This window comes from Rhipicephalus sanguineus, chromosome 2 (assembly GCF_013339695.2).
Source record: "Rhipicephalus sanguineus isolate Rsan-2018 chromosome 2, BIME_Rsan_1.4, whole genome shotgun sequence".
Taxonomy (NCBI): Eukaryota; Metazoa; Arthropoda; class Arachnida; order Ixodida; family Ixodidae; genus Rhipicephalus; species Rhipicephalus sanguineus.
This window is the reverse complement of record NC_051177.1, coordinates 226,347,609-226,363,425: the sequence shown is the minus strand read 5'-3', so window position 1 is coordinate 226,363,425 and position 15,817 is coordinate 226,347,609. Positions and strand designations below refer to the sequence as shown.

Here is a 15,817-nt window from a genome sequence, read left to right as displayed (position 1 = left end):
CTTTACGAATATCCCAAATTTCCAGGTTGCCAGGTTCGCAGGGCCACATTAGCATTTCCAGTGCTTGTCGAATTATTTGACAGGTCCTGCAAATGCTAATGTGGACTTAGTCATTGTTCACACTGACTTAGTCATTGTTCGCACTGTGGGGTGGCTCAGACACTGCTTTTATTGAAATAGCAGTGCTCATGTGCACTGTGCACGAATTAGGTGATGCTTAATGGTTTTTACGTATTTTTGTTTTCTTTTCTAAAAGTAAGCCTTCTTTGTTATACTGCTCCAAATTTGGGATTTTGGGCTAAAAAATTCAGGTTTTTTTTTTGCAACCTGCTCCAAATTTAGATTTTTATGCTCCAAAAGCAACATTTTGCTGCTCCAAAAATTGCTCCAAATCCTATTTCGGCTGTGCCAAAATAAGATTGGATGCCTTGGATGCTCCAAGGCACTCAGTATTATTATACTCCAAGAACGAAAATGAAGGAGTGTTGTTTTGTGTGAGTTTAGGTAGTTAATGTTAATTAGTGTGTAATTAAATATTTAATTATTCTGAAATCAGTAAGCTTCAATACTTGCATAAAAAGAATCAGATATTAGGCCCAAAATGCACGCACATTTTGTATTTTGGTTGTATTTCTTTCAAGCAAAAAAAAATTCTCTTGGCGTTGGTCCTGGAACGTGGCATGCATAATGATCGTCAAACATAGTAGGGTCTTCAGCATAGGCGTGCGCAGGGTTCCCCATCAGGGGGGGGGCGAAGGTTCATCGCAGTGCCCCCCCACCCTACTAAGACAATGTATGGGGCAGATTTTGCACCCCCCCCCACTCTTATAGGTGACTAGAAGGGTCAATGTACGGGGCAATTTTGTGCCCCCTCTCTGAGGTGATTAGGGGGGCGGCCGCCCCCACTGCCCCCCCTATGCACATGCTTATGGTCTTCAGCAAAGTGATCCTCTCAGCAATACGCTGCACAGTGAAGTTAAATGACCACTAGCAGTCCACTCGGAAAGTCTGCGCGAATGTGCACACTGCGTTTCAAGCCATTTGAAGAAACATGCGGTGTGTGATGTGCCTTGAAGTTGATGTGTACAATTGTACACGCCACCGCTGAAGGGGATATATGCATTTGCTTTTACATGGGGCCAATGGGAAAATAGTAGGGGTGTGCGAATATTCGAAAGTTTCGAATATTTGTCGAATATTACATTCGGAATATTCGTATTCGATTCGAAAATCGTGTATTCAAAAAGGTTCGATTATTCGATAACTTCGAATCTCAAAAATTCGAATATGCGATTCGATTATCATGCATAAAATAACTCGTCTTCCACATTTCTGCTGCGTTCGTATAGCTAAAAACGTTGCCGACAGGAGCGATAAACATCGTAAGTACACGGAGGCACGATATCTGCCTGCGACGAGCGCCCCAATACGTATGATTTATTGCTGGTGCATCTCCGACGTGCAGCGCTGTTGGCGATCATGTAACCATACATTTTCAATATTATGCGGCCGTAACATGCCGCACTACCACTCGTTCACTATGCGGGACCACTTCTGAAGAAAGACAGTGACCCATGTGACTGGTGGCGGACTGTAGGCACCTTCAGATACCCCAGTCTGGCAAAGCTTTGCCCCATGTACTTCCCTATACCAGCCACTTCTGTTCCAAGCGAGCGTGCGTTTTCAGTGGCAGGGGGGGTTGTCTCTGTTAGAAGGGAGTGCCTGCTGCCTGATCATGTGGAGCAACTCATATTTCTTCATGATAACATGTAGTCATTACTTTCATTGAGCCGTGATATTTGGTTGTGTTGTGATGTGCATTGTGCTAGCCTGGACATTGTGTTCTGGAGATAGCAGTGTATGTTGTGTTGCCAGTCAGGCTGTTAATGTTTTTTTTTCAAATAGCTACCTGTTAAATTAAATATTGTTACTGTGGAGGCATTGTTCCTTTGATATTCGATATTCGATTCGATATTCAAAGGTGGATATTCGTATTCGATTCGTATTCGAAAAAATTGATATTCGCACACCCCTAGAAAATAGAGAAATATAAAGAAGTTGATTGTTATAAGCGATATATTGTTGTATCTGGTATCATTATAAGTGGATTGCGCTGTTTAGTATTAATCTCAAGTGCATGTGTATTGACAGCACATAAGATGTGTTGCACCACAATAAAACGAAACTGGGCACATAATCACAATGCACTCAAAAGAGCTCCTGGCTATTGGTTAATTGGCATCTGCTTACTTTATTGACTTGTATTTTTGGTTGAACTCATTTTGTTGCATTTATGGTCTTTTTGTTGTGAGTTCTGTTTTGTAACTACATTGCCTTATGTTTCTTCACTATTTTTGTCAAAAACACTATGTGTATTTCTTGATAGGCTCATTCAGAAGAACGAAATAAACAGCACAAAAGACGAGGACAAAGACAGCGGCCGTGTTTGTTATTCCCTGCTCATCCTTGTTTTTCTCGCTGTTTATTTCGTTCGAGATGGAAGTGCACTGACTTGCCCAACTATTCATTCTGATTCATTCCGAAGAAGTAAAAGAACCACCATTGTTCATGCGTGTTGCCGCCTGCCGAAACACTCTGTGCACTCTGTACTTAAGGGCCACGTTTTTGAACACAGTCCAAGAAATGCCATATTTGAAAGCTTTTTGAGTGTACAGTACTCATGGATTCAGACGCAACATCAAATTTTTACTATAACGACTTGTACCTGCAATTGCTCGAGATAACCACCTCATGTCACGACGAATCTGGTCTCTAAAGGTAATGCTGGCTCTGATCCAAGTGTTCGAGTTGAAATCACGCCGATACAGCCCAAACTGAAGATGGTAAAAATGAAAAGATGTGCATTATTTAGCCCTAAATTGTCCTATTTCAATCCATGAGTACTGTACTTGCATGTGGGCAACTTTCTAATCATTGTTTCTTGTCGCAGCATGCTCAGGTATTTACCTTTCCTGACCTCAGCCTGGATGATCGGCAGGTGAGCCATTTTTGATACGGCCTCGTAACACATAGCTGAGGCACAAGTCTGTTTACAATATACCGTATAAACTCGTGTAAAGGGCAGCACTCTTCGCAAAAACCTTTTGGGTGTGGCCCATGCATGATTTTGTTTTTTGCATTTAAAAATACCATTATTTCCTGGCATAATGATCGCACTCGTGTAATAATTGCATCCCTTAATTCAGTTGTCAACATTAGATTTTTTTTTTCTTTCCTGCTTATTGATCTCGCCTAGAAGTTGCCGCGCAACGCAAAAGGCATTTTTCTCATTCCTGCTAGCAAAATCACAGCCACTGAGACCTATATTTAAAGTTAGACGACGGTACCTATGATGGAATTTAGAAATTATTAGCAAAAGTAAGGCCTTTGAGATCTGTATCTCTTGCACTGATTATCATTGGAGGTGCTGCCACACTTCCCGCAGTCTGATCCTGATTTTGTTGCCTTTGTTTCTTGTGGAGCTGGGGCAAGGACCGTAATTTTGGACGATTGCTTTGGGAGGTACTTTTTTGCAAGGCGTTTGGCTGTCTATGGACCACTGCGGTCTCACACTGTGTCAACTATTCCAATAGACCTCCCCGCAAATGGCATAGCTTGATGCATCCAGTGAAACCTCGCAAGAATATTGCCAAAAGTGATCACACGCCAGGCGTAGGAGGCAGTGTCTTCAACGATTGTAGCGGTACTAGATGAAATAGTTGTTCAGTACGACCCTGACTTGAACGTGTTGTTTTATACTCTGAGAAATGCAGCACGACGCAGATAGAGACAGGAGACACAGCGCCTGTCTGCATCTCTCTGTGTCTCCTGTCTAAGTCATGCTGCATTTCTCCGATTATGCTGTGGAGTTTGATATAGCCCTGCAGGTACTCAAAGAACGCTTTGTGCTGGAGATTGTGGGTTGCAGCACAATCATGGTGGCACAGTTGCGTTTGGCAGGTGCATTGAAAAGGCGAGTGGGGCTATTACACGAAAAACTTTTATTTCAGTTGTTTAGTCTATAAAAAGGTGGTTGTGGCCCGCACTCGAGATTATGCGGTATTCACCAGTAGAGCAGCTATTCAGATACCCAGACCATGTCATCTTCAGTGCAACCACACTGTGGTGGCTGTTCAGTATCATCTCCCTTGGTGCTTCATCTGTGGTCAAAGGGAAGTGGGTATGGCTTTAGCCTAGCTGTGTGAACGACATCACTGTTTTTGTTCTCACTGATATTCCACACATTTGTACATAATAAGAACCATTAACTTGGAAGTTGTTCAAGTTGAAAACTAACTTGAGTAAAGTGTTGAAGCTTTAGCTGTCATTGAGCTGAACCCTTGATGTGCATTCCTATATTTGCCTGACTCCTCACCAATATATCCAAATTGAGGCAGAAGAGGAGGCATCCTGTGTCATCTCAGCTGGCGTCGACATCATTTCTTGCTGTAAGACAGCTGTTTTAAAAGTTTCTACAAAGGGCGTGTGGCTTCTTTACTAGTTGATAACTCATTGTGTGTCCTGCCAGCAGACAAAGAAGGCGGCTTTGCCGTCTTCGCCATTGACCAGTTTCGAAAAAAGGCTGGCGAAGCCATTTCCACTGTCTAACAGTCACAAAAATTACACCATTTCCCGCTAAAGAGGAAATGGTGTCCAGTAAAACAAACATGCCGCGCCGGGCAATGGGGGAAAACAGCACACGAGTACATATATAGGATTTAGCAGGGGCGTGTCATTACGCCGTTAACAGATAAGCTCTTCGAGTAGAACGTTCAACAGATACGAAACGCTTTCGTGGAACACGTGTAGCGCCCGGCGCCCAAAATACGATACATCTTCCTCTGTTTGAAAACAAGGAAAGGGAAAAGAACATCAATAAAAGTTGCGAGGCACGCTAGTTCAAGGCACTTGCACGAAGTTCTGGTCGTAGGCCAGACGTTGAGGCGCTCGACGTTGTCTGAGCGACCTTCTTGGGACTTGTGTGGACGAGACACTTGTTGAGGCAATGGGCTGTGCGGGCGTAGACGGAGCTATGCATTCTGCACGTCGATGTGCCAGCGTGGCTTTGGCTAGACTTTACCTCGGAGTCGTCGTCGTCGTATTCCTGGTTGTTGTGTCGGAAGGGCTCCCGCGTGAGTAGCATGTGCTGCCGGTTGCGCCTGAGCACCGTGCCGTTTTCTGTGACGACTGTGTACGACCTGGGGTGACCAGCAGACTTGAGTACTTTGGCTTTCGTCGCCCATGTTCCTTTCTTTATCCGGACCATATCTCCCGGGCTCAGGTGCGCCAATGGTCTCCTAGAGTGGTCTGTCTGAGGACGCCGGAGCACCTCGTGCCTGGTGTTGCCTCGAACGTCAGGAATAGTTGTGCGGAGCCGTCGTCCCATCAGCAGCTCAGCGGGCGATGCGCCGCACTCGAGCGGGGTGGTCCTGAAAGCAAGCAGTCCCAACCAGAAATCTTGTTTCGCTTCACGTGTTTTTTTGAGGATGCGCTTAGCTATCTGAACACCTTTTTCCGCCAACCCATTAGAGCGTGGGTATCCTGCACTAGACGTTACATGCTTGAAATCATACAGTTGTGAGAACAACGCAAATTCATGACATGAAAATTGAGGGCCATTGTCAGAGCAAACTTCCATCGGAATGCCGTGCCTAGCAAAAATGGCGCTTGTTACGTCAATGATTGTTTTGGCCGTGATATATTCGAGGAGTTCAACTTCGCGGAAGTTTGTCAGGGCGTCGTAAACGCACAGGTACGACCTCCCGCCGTATTCAAAAATGTCAATGCCGACGCGGTACCACGGTTGGCCCGGCACGGAGCGCATCAGTAAAGGCTGTCGAGGCTGGCTATATGCGTACTTTTTGCAGATAGAACATGTCTGGACGAACGATTCTATGTCAGAGTTCATTCCCGGCCAAAAAACTAGTCTTGCCCTGGCTTTGCTCTTGTTGATTCCTAAGTGCCCTTGGTGAATTCTTTCCAGTGTCTCGCCTTTCATGCTAGCCGGAATAACCACTTTGCAGTCTTTGAGCAGGACTCCTTTCACGTTTGATAACTCTCCCTCGAATCGTTTCCACGGCCCCTCCAAGCACTTTCCAGCTTCTAGGTCCCGCAGCACGTTCCTTAGTTGTTTATCTCGCGCCGTTTCCGTGGCTAGCCGCCTCCATGTGCCCTCACTAACAAGTGAAGAGACTGTACTCACGGCATGTACTTCGTTGCTGTCGAGGTCGCAGGCCGTTGTCTTTGTGGCACGTGACAACATGCCAGCCAGGAGGAGCTGCTTATGGAACAAATTTCAATTGAACGTCATAACGCAGCAATCTCAAAAAGAATCTTTGCAACCTCGGAGGCACGTCACCAATCGCCTTCTGGGAAATTAATTGCGATCAAAGGGCGGTGGTCTGTTTCAGCAATAAACTGGCGACCGTAGACGAAGTGATTAAACCTTTCACAACCATACACCACTGCCATAGCCTCTTTTTCTATTTGAGAATAACGCTGTTGTGTTTCGGTAAGCGCTCGTGACGCGTACGCCACGGGCTTCCATGTGTCGTTGTGACACTGCAACAAAGCGGCACCGATTCCGTCTCGGGGTGCATCACACGGCACTTTTGTTGCTTTAGCCGGATCGAATACCGCCAACACGGGCTGTGTGCTAAGGTAGTCGCAGAGTTCTTTCCACTCTTTCGCGTGGTTGTCAGTCCATTCGAAGACGGTATCTTGTCTGATCAAGCTTCTCAAAAGAGCAGTTCTTTGAGCTAGTGAAGGGACAAACTTGCTTGTTGACGACACCTAACATCCTTTGCACCGCGAGCTTGTCTTCTGGGGTCGGCATGTGCAGCATGCCGACCCCAGAACTGGTTACGGTAGGCAAATGGCTCGTAATAAGCTTCCGCGTTTATTAAATGATTACAAGAACAAACAAATTGATATTGGCGATGTAAAATTGTCTGAATTGTATGATTTTTTCTTAACTTAAGCCCTTCGTCTAAAATTGTTTGACTTTATATAAATAAACACTTAAGCTGTCACTAATGCAATACTATAGTAGTGATGAGGTGTTGTGTTGGTCCATCACGCAGATCTAAACAGGATGTATGAAAATGCAGGACGTTCTGTAAAGGGTAACTAACAATCGATGTATATTTTGGTGGTTCGTTTCCATTCATATTTTGCTGAACATGATTCATTACAAATTTTTGTGTTAACAGTGTCAAGAACATGCTTGTAACTGAGCTGCTGTCTTTGTACGGGGGCGGACTCCCTCAAGCCATTCAAATGGCTTTTCCCTTCGCCTCCGATCACATGTATTGTGATGAATCAATAAAATCAAAATCAAATCAAATCAATCAATTAATCAGCGTCGGGCTTGGCCTGATGCCTGCTTTATCGATTACGTCTCCAAGAAACTCGATTTCCGGGACGCCGATACTGCACTTCTCAGGATTGAAGGTCAATCCGGCGAGTTGTGCAGCAAGCAACAGAGATTTGAGGCGTTCATTGTGCTCTTCTACCGACGAGCCCCATACAAGAATAGCGTCCACGTATATTTTTACGCCGGGAAGGCCTTCGAAAATTTCATTCAGCGTTTTTTTGGAACACTTCTGAGGCGGATGATATGCCGAAGGGTAATCGTAAAAAGCGGTAACGACCAAATGGGGTAGAGAACGTGCAAATCCGCGATGTAGAGTCATCCAAGGGGATTTGGTGAAATCCAGAGTTAGTGTCTAAGCGGGAGAACACAGTTGTACCAGCTAGCTCGGCTTCTATATCCTCTCGTCGCGGCATCATCTAGTGCTCCCTCTTTATGCACTCATTTATTTTCCTAGGGTCGATACAGAGACGAATCTTTCCGTTCTTTTTGCGAACGATCACAAGAGGACTCACGCAGTCGGTAGGCTCGGTGACCCTCGTGATGATTCCGGCGTGCTCCATCCTGTCGAGTTCGTCCCGTAGTGGTTCCGTCAGGGCCAACGATACTCACTGGTTGAATGACTGGCACAGTGTTGTCTTGAAGCACCATGTGATATACTTTTTTCACGCAGCCAGTTCCAGTGAAAAGATGACGAAAGTCTTTCACAATTTCTTCACAGCCGTCCTTTGATACGCTGTGAACGCGTGAGAGCAATCCAAGGCGTTCGGTTGCTTGTAGGCCCAGGATTGCTTGGCGACCTTTGCGTACTGCAAAAAAATCGAGAGGAATAGCTCGGTCACCGAGCGTCACTTCCGTACAGACGGCTCAAAGATGCTTGATCGTGTCTCCACCGTACGAATGTAGCACCACGCTACTCTGCTTCATTTCAGGGCTTGGGTGCATCTTATTGTATATACCAAGGGGCAGCAACTTGGCCTGAGACCCTGTATCTACTTTCAACCGAAACGTTGTTTACGGTCATTCGAACCGTCCACTCACGTTGGCTTATTACTCCTCTTGCCGATCGATACCAGCAGCAAATTGCAAAATGGTTCCTCTTTTGGCATTTTCTGCAAGTTCGTCCGAACGCAGGACAGTCTGATGTGTGCGGCCGCATTTAGAGCACTTGCACATCTTCACTTGTGCCGTTTTGGGGCCTGCGTTACGAACGGCATCCACTTGCTTCTTTTGACCTTGGCGAAGCGCTGATGTTTCGGCTGCCTTGCAGACGTGCTCAGCCTTCTGCAGTGTCAATTCGCAGTCCCTGAGCAGCTTCTCTCTGACCCTGGTCTCGGACCATAGAATCCAGAAGCGTGCCGAAATTGCATGCTCGTGCCTGTTTCTTCCGATCCCGCAAAAAGTGTTCGAATGGCTCACCTTGGCTTTGCACTCTCTTCCGAAATACGTAGCTTTCATGTACTTCGTTGGTCTGCAACGTGAAATATTCGTCGAATTTCTTGATGACCGTCGCGTAGTCGGCCTTGTCTTCGCCTTCCGTGAAGTTCAGTGTGTTAAATATCTCGATGGCGTCTTCCCCTGCGACACTGAGAAGGAGCGCTGTCTTCGACGACACTGATCGCTGCTTGTCATTTGGTTCCGATGCCGCCAGGAAAAGCTCGAATCTCTGCTTAAATGTCTGCCAATTCTTGCTTGCTTCAACGAATCCATTGCGTATTCCTCGCAGCGCTGGTCGTCGAAGATCAACCACTTCTGACACCATGTATCGTTGTGTCCAGTAAAACAAACATGCCGCGCCGGGCAATGGGGGAAAACAGAACCGGCTTTATTGCACACCAGTACATATATAGGATTTAGAAGGACGCCGTTAACAGATAAGCTCTTCGAGTAGAACGTTCAACAGATACGAAACGCTTTCGTGGAACACGTGTAGCGCTCGGCGCCCAAAATGCGATACCCATGAGGCGATGCGAAGCCGGAGCACTTGCACGATAGCGTTCCGTTGGCGTTCGTTGGGCATGCTACCGACCTCGCGTCGTGGAACGTGAAGTGGAACGCTACGCGCGTCTTGTCTTTCCTCTAGCCTCGCTGTTAATTCTCACAGGGTGAGCGGGGAACGCGGTCGACAGGCGCGCGAGTGGGCGGCAGCGTAGGAGAGATGAAAGAGGGGGAGGGGACGCGCATGCGCTGGTGCTCATCGCGGCGTTGCGCAGGAGAGAATTTCGGCATGTCTAGCCTGTGTTTCAGAGGAAGATTGGAGAGGGGGAAATAAGAGAGGGGAAGTGGAGGGGATGAGTGGAGAGGGGGAAATAGGAGAGGGGAGGTGGAGAAGAGTGGCGAGGGTATGCGCATGCACAGTAAGGGTGGTCACGCCGCACACCACCATCACCACCGGTTTGAACTCCGCTATAAGATTCTTCGCATCTAAAAATGTGTTGCGTCCAAAAATAAGAGCTGAGGCTAGGAAGCTTTGCAACCGTCTCAGTTTAGACAGATTGGTGAGTAATGAGAGGAGTAACTGTGATTCTCTAGAATTCTTTTTCGCTGCTAAAACCCCAAAGTTGATGTGCCTTTTAGAGTTATTATATCTGAGCATGACACTCGGCAAAAGCCAGTCGCGTTGTTTCCACAAGCCAAGCTTGATGTCTTACCCCATGTGACCCATTCCTCATTAGGAAATCAGAAGTTGTTAATTATCTGAGCCTTAACCACGACAAGTAGTGTCTGTAATTTTTTTCTATTGGCGTTATGAATTTGTTTTATTCCTTGCTTTTTAACAAATTGTTACTCTGTATTGAAAAGGCTATTGATGAGTACGGTTTCATTAGCTTCCAGAATGAGACTGCTGTCATACGGGCGCTTCTTAGAACTTCTTCAGTCCCACCTAAAATCTACCTTAATTTTATGGGACGATACCCCACATTTACAAATAAAAAGCAAAACGCCAGGCCTGCGCTGAAACCGCAGCACAGTCGCAGCGAAAGCTGGAAGAGCGGCGTTTCTAGAGCCCGTTAAGCTCTCCTGAGGCTACAATACAAGTACATTAGAAAGGTACCCACTACGCCAATAATCACAATTTTTGTGAAGTTGGGAAGCACCTACTAAGCCATTATTCGTCATTCTGCGGAGAAGCGATGCACCAGCTACACGTCTCTAAGGCATTATGTGCACTTCGTTGACGCGACGACTGATGACGATGAAGAGTTATGGCTCAGTCCTTTGTAATGGGTTGGAATCTTTAAACGGCCCACCAGTTATGTAATTTGCATTGGGTGACGCCCGGTCGCTATTTCCCTCTCCCGTCATGCTGTATAACATACGTTGATGTGGGAGAGAGACGGGGGGTGGGTGGCGAAGAACTTTACTGAGACCCCGAGGAAATGGATCATGCGCTTATGGGCTTCCTTGGCAACCAATACAAGTGCACTTGCGAGGAACCCACTACGCTATAAACTACGCTACGCTGTCTCCTATCTATCACGCTATCGTAATTTTTGAGAAGTAGGGCAGCAGGCACTGTGCCATTTTTCGTCATTCTACGGAGAGCGTTGGCACCTGCTAAACGCATGTTAGGCATTATGCGCACTTTGTTGATGCTGTGCCTGATGACGATGAAGAATTATGGCAGAGCCCTTTGTAATGGGTTGGAAGCATTCAACAACCTACTCGTTGCGCAATTCGCATTGTGTGACGCCTGGTTACAGAATTCGCGTTGTGCGACGCTTGGTGCTTATTTTACTCTTCTACCACGCTATATTGCATATGCTAATGTGGTTCCTTCCCGACATGAAGCCTGTATAGGACCTTTTTGCAAAGCAGTTTCAAGCACCGGCATGGCTCAGAGGTTGAATACTGTGCTCCCACGCAGAGGGCCCAGGTTCGAACCTCGTTCCATCCAGGAATTTTTTTCTTATTTCGAGCGATACTGGTTACGGACACCGGCGGCGGACAACTACGGCGCCAAGAACGGCCGCTGAAATGATCTCATAACAGCTTTCGCTTAAAACGGGAGTATTTGCATCACTTCTTGCATTGCCCCCCCCCCCCCCCCCCACCTTAGTGCCTTGTTTTTGGGCCATCTTGGTATGAAGCTGTCTGAAAGATGTCTAGGAACAAAGGTAGTGACAGCGTTTAGATTTGTTGTTGATTTCATGTTTTTTGTTGATTGTCCTTCTGATCAGTTTGAGGCAGGGGGCGGGGCAGAAACTCCCTATAGGCTTCCCAAGCAACGCTTAGCGGCGCTGCTGCTCTTGACAGGCAGCGCCATCTCTGGCAAAAAGAGAAACTGGGGTGTAAGCAGCGCGCGTTTTCCCTTCTCTCCACCGCGTTGCTGCTCGCTTCTGTGCACGTGCAGAGCTCTCGCGGTTCACTTGCGGCGCCTCACAATGTACCGCTTGCAGTGCGGCTTCAAAAGGATTTTCAAGCTTGACTGGCACTTCGGAAAAGCGAACTTGATAAAATGAGGAAGGCTCGTCAATCACGTTAACGGTGAAGAGCAGACGATCGACGACAACGACGCCGGAATCAAACCGAAATGCATTTCCCACACCGTGTAGGACGTATACCTCGAGGTAAGTCTCATTATGTCATGTTAAAGATGAATAATGGTCCACATGCACTCCGAAATGAAGCCGTACACGCTATCGATGTTCTGCGGCGTGGACTACGAATCATATGATTGTTGTTTTGATATAGCATGCTCACAGTAGCAGCCGTGTACTTTCGTGAACAAACGTTTGCGGCGTGCGAAAAAAAACATTATACGGCCATGGCGCTGCTTCCTGAGAAGGTTAGAGTCAAGTCCTCCGTGCCGCTAGAGAATCACCCGCCGATTAAGACGCGAGGCAGCTAGCTGAGCTTTAACCACTGTGAAGCAAGATGAACTGCTCGCCTCGTTTTTTCGGCTCTCGCGTCATGCTTGCAGTCTCTTTTTATGATATCAACTTGACAGGCATATAAAACCTGTTGCGTGAACGCGGCTAGAAAATCGCACAAAATCAGAAGGTGGTTACTTCAAGGTTGCAATTGCAAAGCATGTATTAAGTGCCAGTTATATTTAGCGGCTTGAATATATATCACCCTAATAGTGACAAAAAACAAAGCAAACCTGCAGAACGATGTCAAAGCTTGTTGAAAATGCACAAACATCCGTTCCGGCGTGATAAAGCAGCCTTCCCGACGCGTGAAATGCAGGCGCCGAACTTCTGACAATGTGCCGAGTTCAGTTGAATTCAACCAACCGCGCAACGCTAATGGTATAACGCGAATGTGAACGTTCAACAACGACGGGTAGGTCTCACGAGCACGGGGAATCAAAACACAAAGTTGCTTCACCTACAACCGTAACTGGACTTTAACAATGCGAGAAGACAGCGAGTAATCATTACTGTAGTCGCTGCGTGCATGCGCCGCGTTACTTACCGATTCAGGTAGTCGGAACGAACGAAAGCGATGAACTCAGACAGCCAAAATAGAAGGCGAGACAGCGCTGTGAGCTATCCACGCTTGCCGCCTTTATTTCTCGTGCGACACGCCCGGGAACCGATACAGTTTAACACGTGAATCGTATGCCTTGGTGTTGTCTGCACTGTTGTGGCTGGCCACTAAACCGCAATACGTACTTCGGACCACGCTTGCGCTTCCGCGGGGTCGCTTCTGCCGTAAAGTGTGGGATTGGGCTAGTTGGTATTCCATTATTAAACTGCTCAGCGCAAAAATTTTTTACACGGTACACATACAAACAACGAGGACCAGCCATCGCGGAAACGCGCAGCTTCACACAGCAAGCCTCTCGGTTCAACGTACCCAGCTGACGGCCCCCCAGCTACCCACATCGAGAGAACGCGTGCGCTACCGCTACCGTGAAAGGGGCTGAGTCGGCCGCGCCTAAGGTTCAGAGCTTTCCGACAGAGCCGCAGCGCGGCTGGCGCGGCGCTGTCGTCGCGCCGCAAACTTGAGCTTGGGTTCCCTATTGGCCGCGAGATCGAGCGGAGTCGCCGCCTGGCGGCTACTGGATGAAGCGCACGTGTGGATTGCTCCCTGCGTCGTCTGCTAGCCACGTCGTGTTTGCATGTGCGCATACGTCCTGCACGTTCTCAAAGGGCGGTTTATTCTGTTATGTTAGCGCGAGTTTAACTGCTCGTACGTATACCTAACATGGTGTGCAGGAGCAAATGGGCTTGCTCGCCTGCATGCGCATTGTAATAAGATCAGTGAGCGCGACTTCCGAGAGGGCTGTGTATTGGTGTCGTACCCTTCGTTCGCCAGAATCATTTCAGTGTTGATGCCGCTTTCTGGTTCAAGCACATCCTAAAGTGCACTTGGCGTAGGCCCAAACGTGAGGAGCATTAAATAGTGTGTGAAGGCACCGTTTTAGCGACTCGTTGGTAAACAAAAACGAGGCCCTACGCCATGCACTTTCGCGTTGTTAGGTGTATAACTGCGGCACTGTAGTTCATCGGTTATGCGATGATCTTTAGTTATGCTTAAGATGTCCATTTATTGTAGTGGTCCCGCTACAGCGAAACATTTCTATCACGTGAAGTCCGACACTTCGGTACTCAAACTGTCCCCTAAAAAAAAACAGACAATGGAATGACACGGCAGTGATAAAACACTTTCCGCGCGCAATTTTAACTTGGGGCGAAATTTATGCAGAACCACCCGTGTGCTTAGATTTAGATATGCTTTGAAGAACCCCAATGATCCAAATAGGTCCCGACGGTGTGCCTTACATTTCTGTCGTATAATTTCACGCAAAACCTCATCCTTTTTTTTTACATTATCTTGAGCATTTGTGTGGAGTTGTTAGAAATTGATGGAAGGCAGCGGACATTATTAGTTTGAAAAAAAAAAGAAGAAAAGACAATTATTCCATAAAACAACCGGACCTTTGTTGCATCACTGTCGTGCACGTAATCAAACGATCACAGCTCTGTGCTAAACTCTTACCTTTTTATTCTGTTACTGGAGCAAGAACAAGTGCGCACGCGTTGAACGACTCCGTTCAACGCGTGCGCACTTGTTCTTGCTCCACGTAGCTTTCCTGACTAATCACGTAGCTTTCTTGATTAAAATTGTCAACTGCTTTACATTTCATGAAGAACTGAACAATAAAAAAAATGCGTATGCGTATTCGCGCGAACAGTGCTATTGAACTCATTGCACAGGAATATGGGCTGGTATACAAAAGAACAACATTTAAGTAGTTCAGTCGTGCTACAGCAGTACGTAGTGCGCAGAACACAAGCTAAACACGTACAGAGAAAACAACCAAAAACGTCACATAGTGCGTAAGCGCAGACAGTCATCCAGGGCGAGCATCCCTTTCATCGGCAGATTGCGCTTCTCTTACTAGTAATAGTAACGTTGGATGACCTTTGTGCATCGATTCAACAATGAAGAGCGTGTATATTACCAGTAAGCTGCAATCAACGCATTTTATTCGCCGACAATCGGCTCAAACCGCTCACAACGAAGCGCCGCTGTGTGCATTACTAACGCGGCGACGGTGCTGCCACCTATACATCAGAGCACGCCTGTCTCGCACCCAGGCTGCTGGCGAGCCGAGCGGATACTCTCGCACCCAGACGAAGCGCTGCGCGGGCTGCCAGGCACGCGCGGGCTCCACCAAGTAAACAGGGCAAGCTGCAGTTCTGAGGCTTTAAAGTGCAAAAACAGTACCCGTTCACGCCGCTTCAGCGTAAAGAGCTCGTCTGGGCACTACTGCGTCGTCTTTGAATGCCAAAACAAGCAGCGCAACAAGAGGATATTAGCGTTGTCTGCGACGATTACGACGGGCCACGGAAATAGTGCCGGCGCGGTGTTTTCAGCTTCGCCGCGAGTGGATAACTGTGATTCAATCTAAAAAAAACTAGGAGCCGAGTGAAAATGCGCGAGTAAGTATACTAACTGCGTGTATTCTGCAGTGTGATGCCCACCTATTTCATTTTGCGAACCTAATTTGCGTGACACGCAGCTGGGTTGAAGGCAGGCGCGAGCTTTGTGTGGGGGTGCACTTCATACCTTTGAGCGTTTCCTTTGACGAAAATCTAGTGCAAGGTAGTGCTTTCAAGCACAAGCAATCAGCATGCTTTGTCACTTTCAACGTAGTATTAAGCTTTAGTGCTTTTGATGGCATCCATGCCTTCGAGATTTCGCAGTCAAAAGGTAATAAATGGCACGGTGCTCCTCAACAGCTGGCCAAACTTTCGTGCTTTCATTTCAGTATTTCATGTCCCCAAATTCATTTGGACACGAGACATCCAGCTGCACATATATAATACATATATTGGCACGTAAGTAAACAGTACTCGCGCCAGTGTCATTTACGTCGCAGGCGTAGCTAACCGGCTTAACTAAGAGTAGCACAGTTTCGCTTTTAAAGCACCATCTTTACAAGAATAAAATATCGCGCAGGTAGATTCCAAAAGGGATCGCTGAACG

The 15,817-nt window shown here is 47.1% G+C and overlaps 1 protein-coding gene across 3 annotated transcripts in view; it reads left to right on the top strand.

Annotated features, from left to right (window-relative positions):
- LOC119384136 (synembryn-A) overlaps positions 1 to 15,817 on the top strand; it is a 545,950-nt gene that overhangs the window by 15,966 nt on the left and 514,167 nt on the right. For all 3 annotated transcript variants that reach the window (XM_037652429.2, XM_049412780.1, XM_037652428.2), the window contains one exon: positions 2,951 to 2,998. In XM_037652429.2, the coding sequence (XP_037508357.1) occupies positions 2,951 to 2,998 (48 nt within the window). The remainder of the gene's footprint in view (positions 1 to 2,950; positions 2,999 to 15,817) is intronic.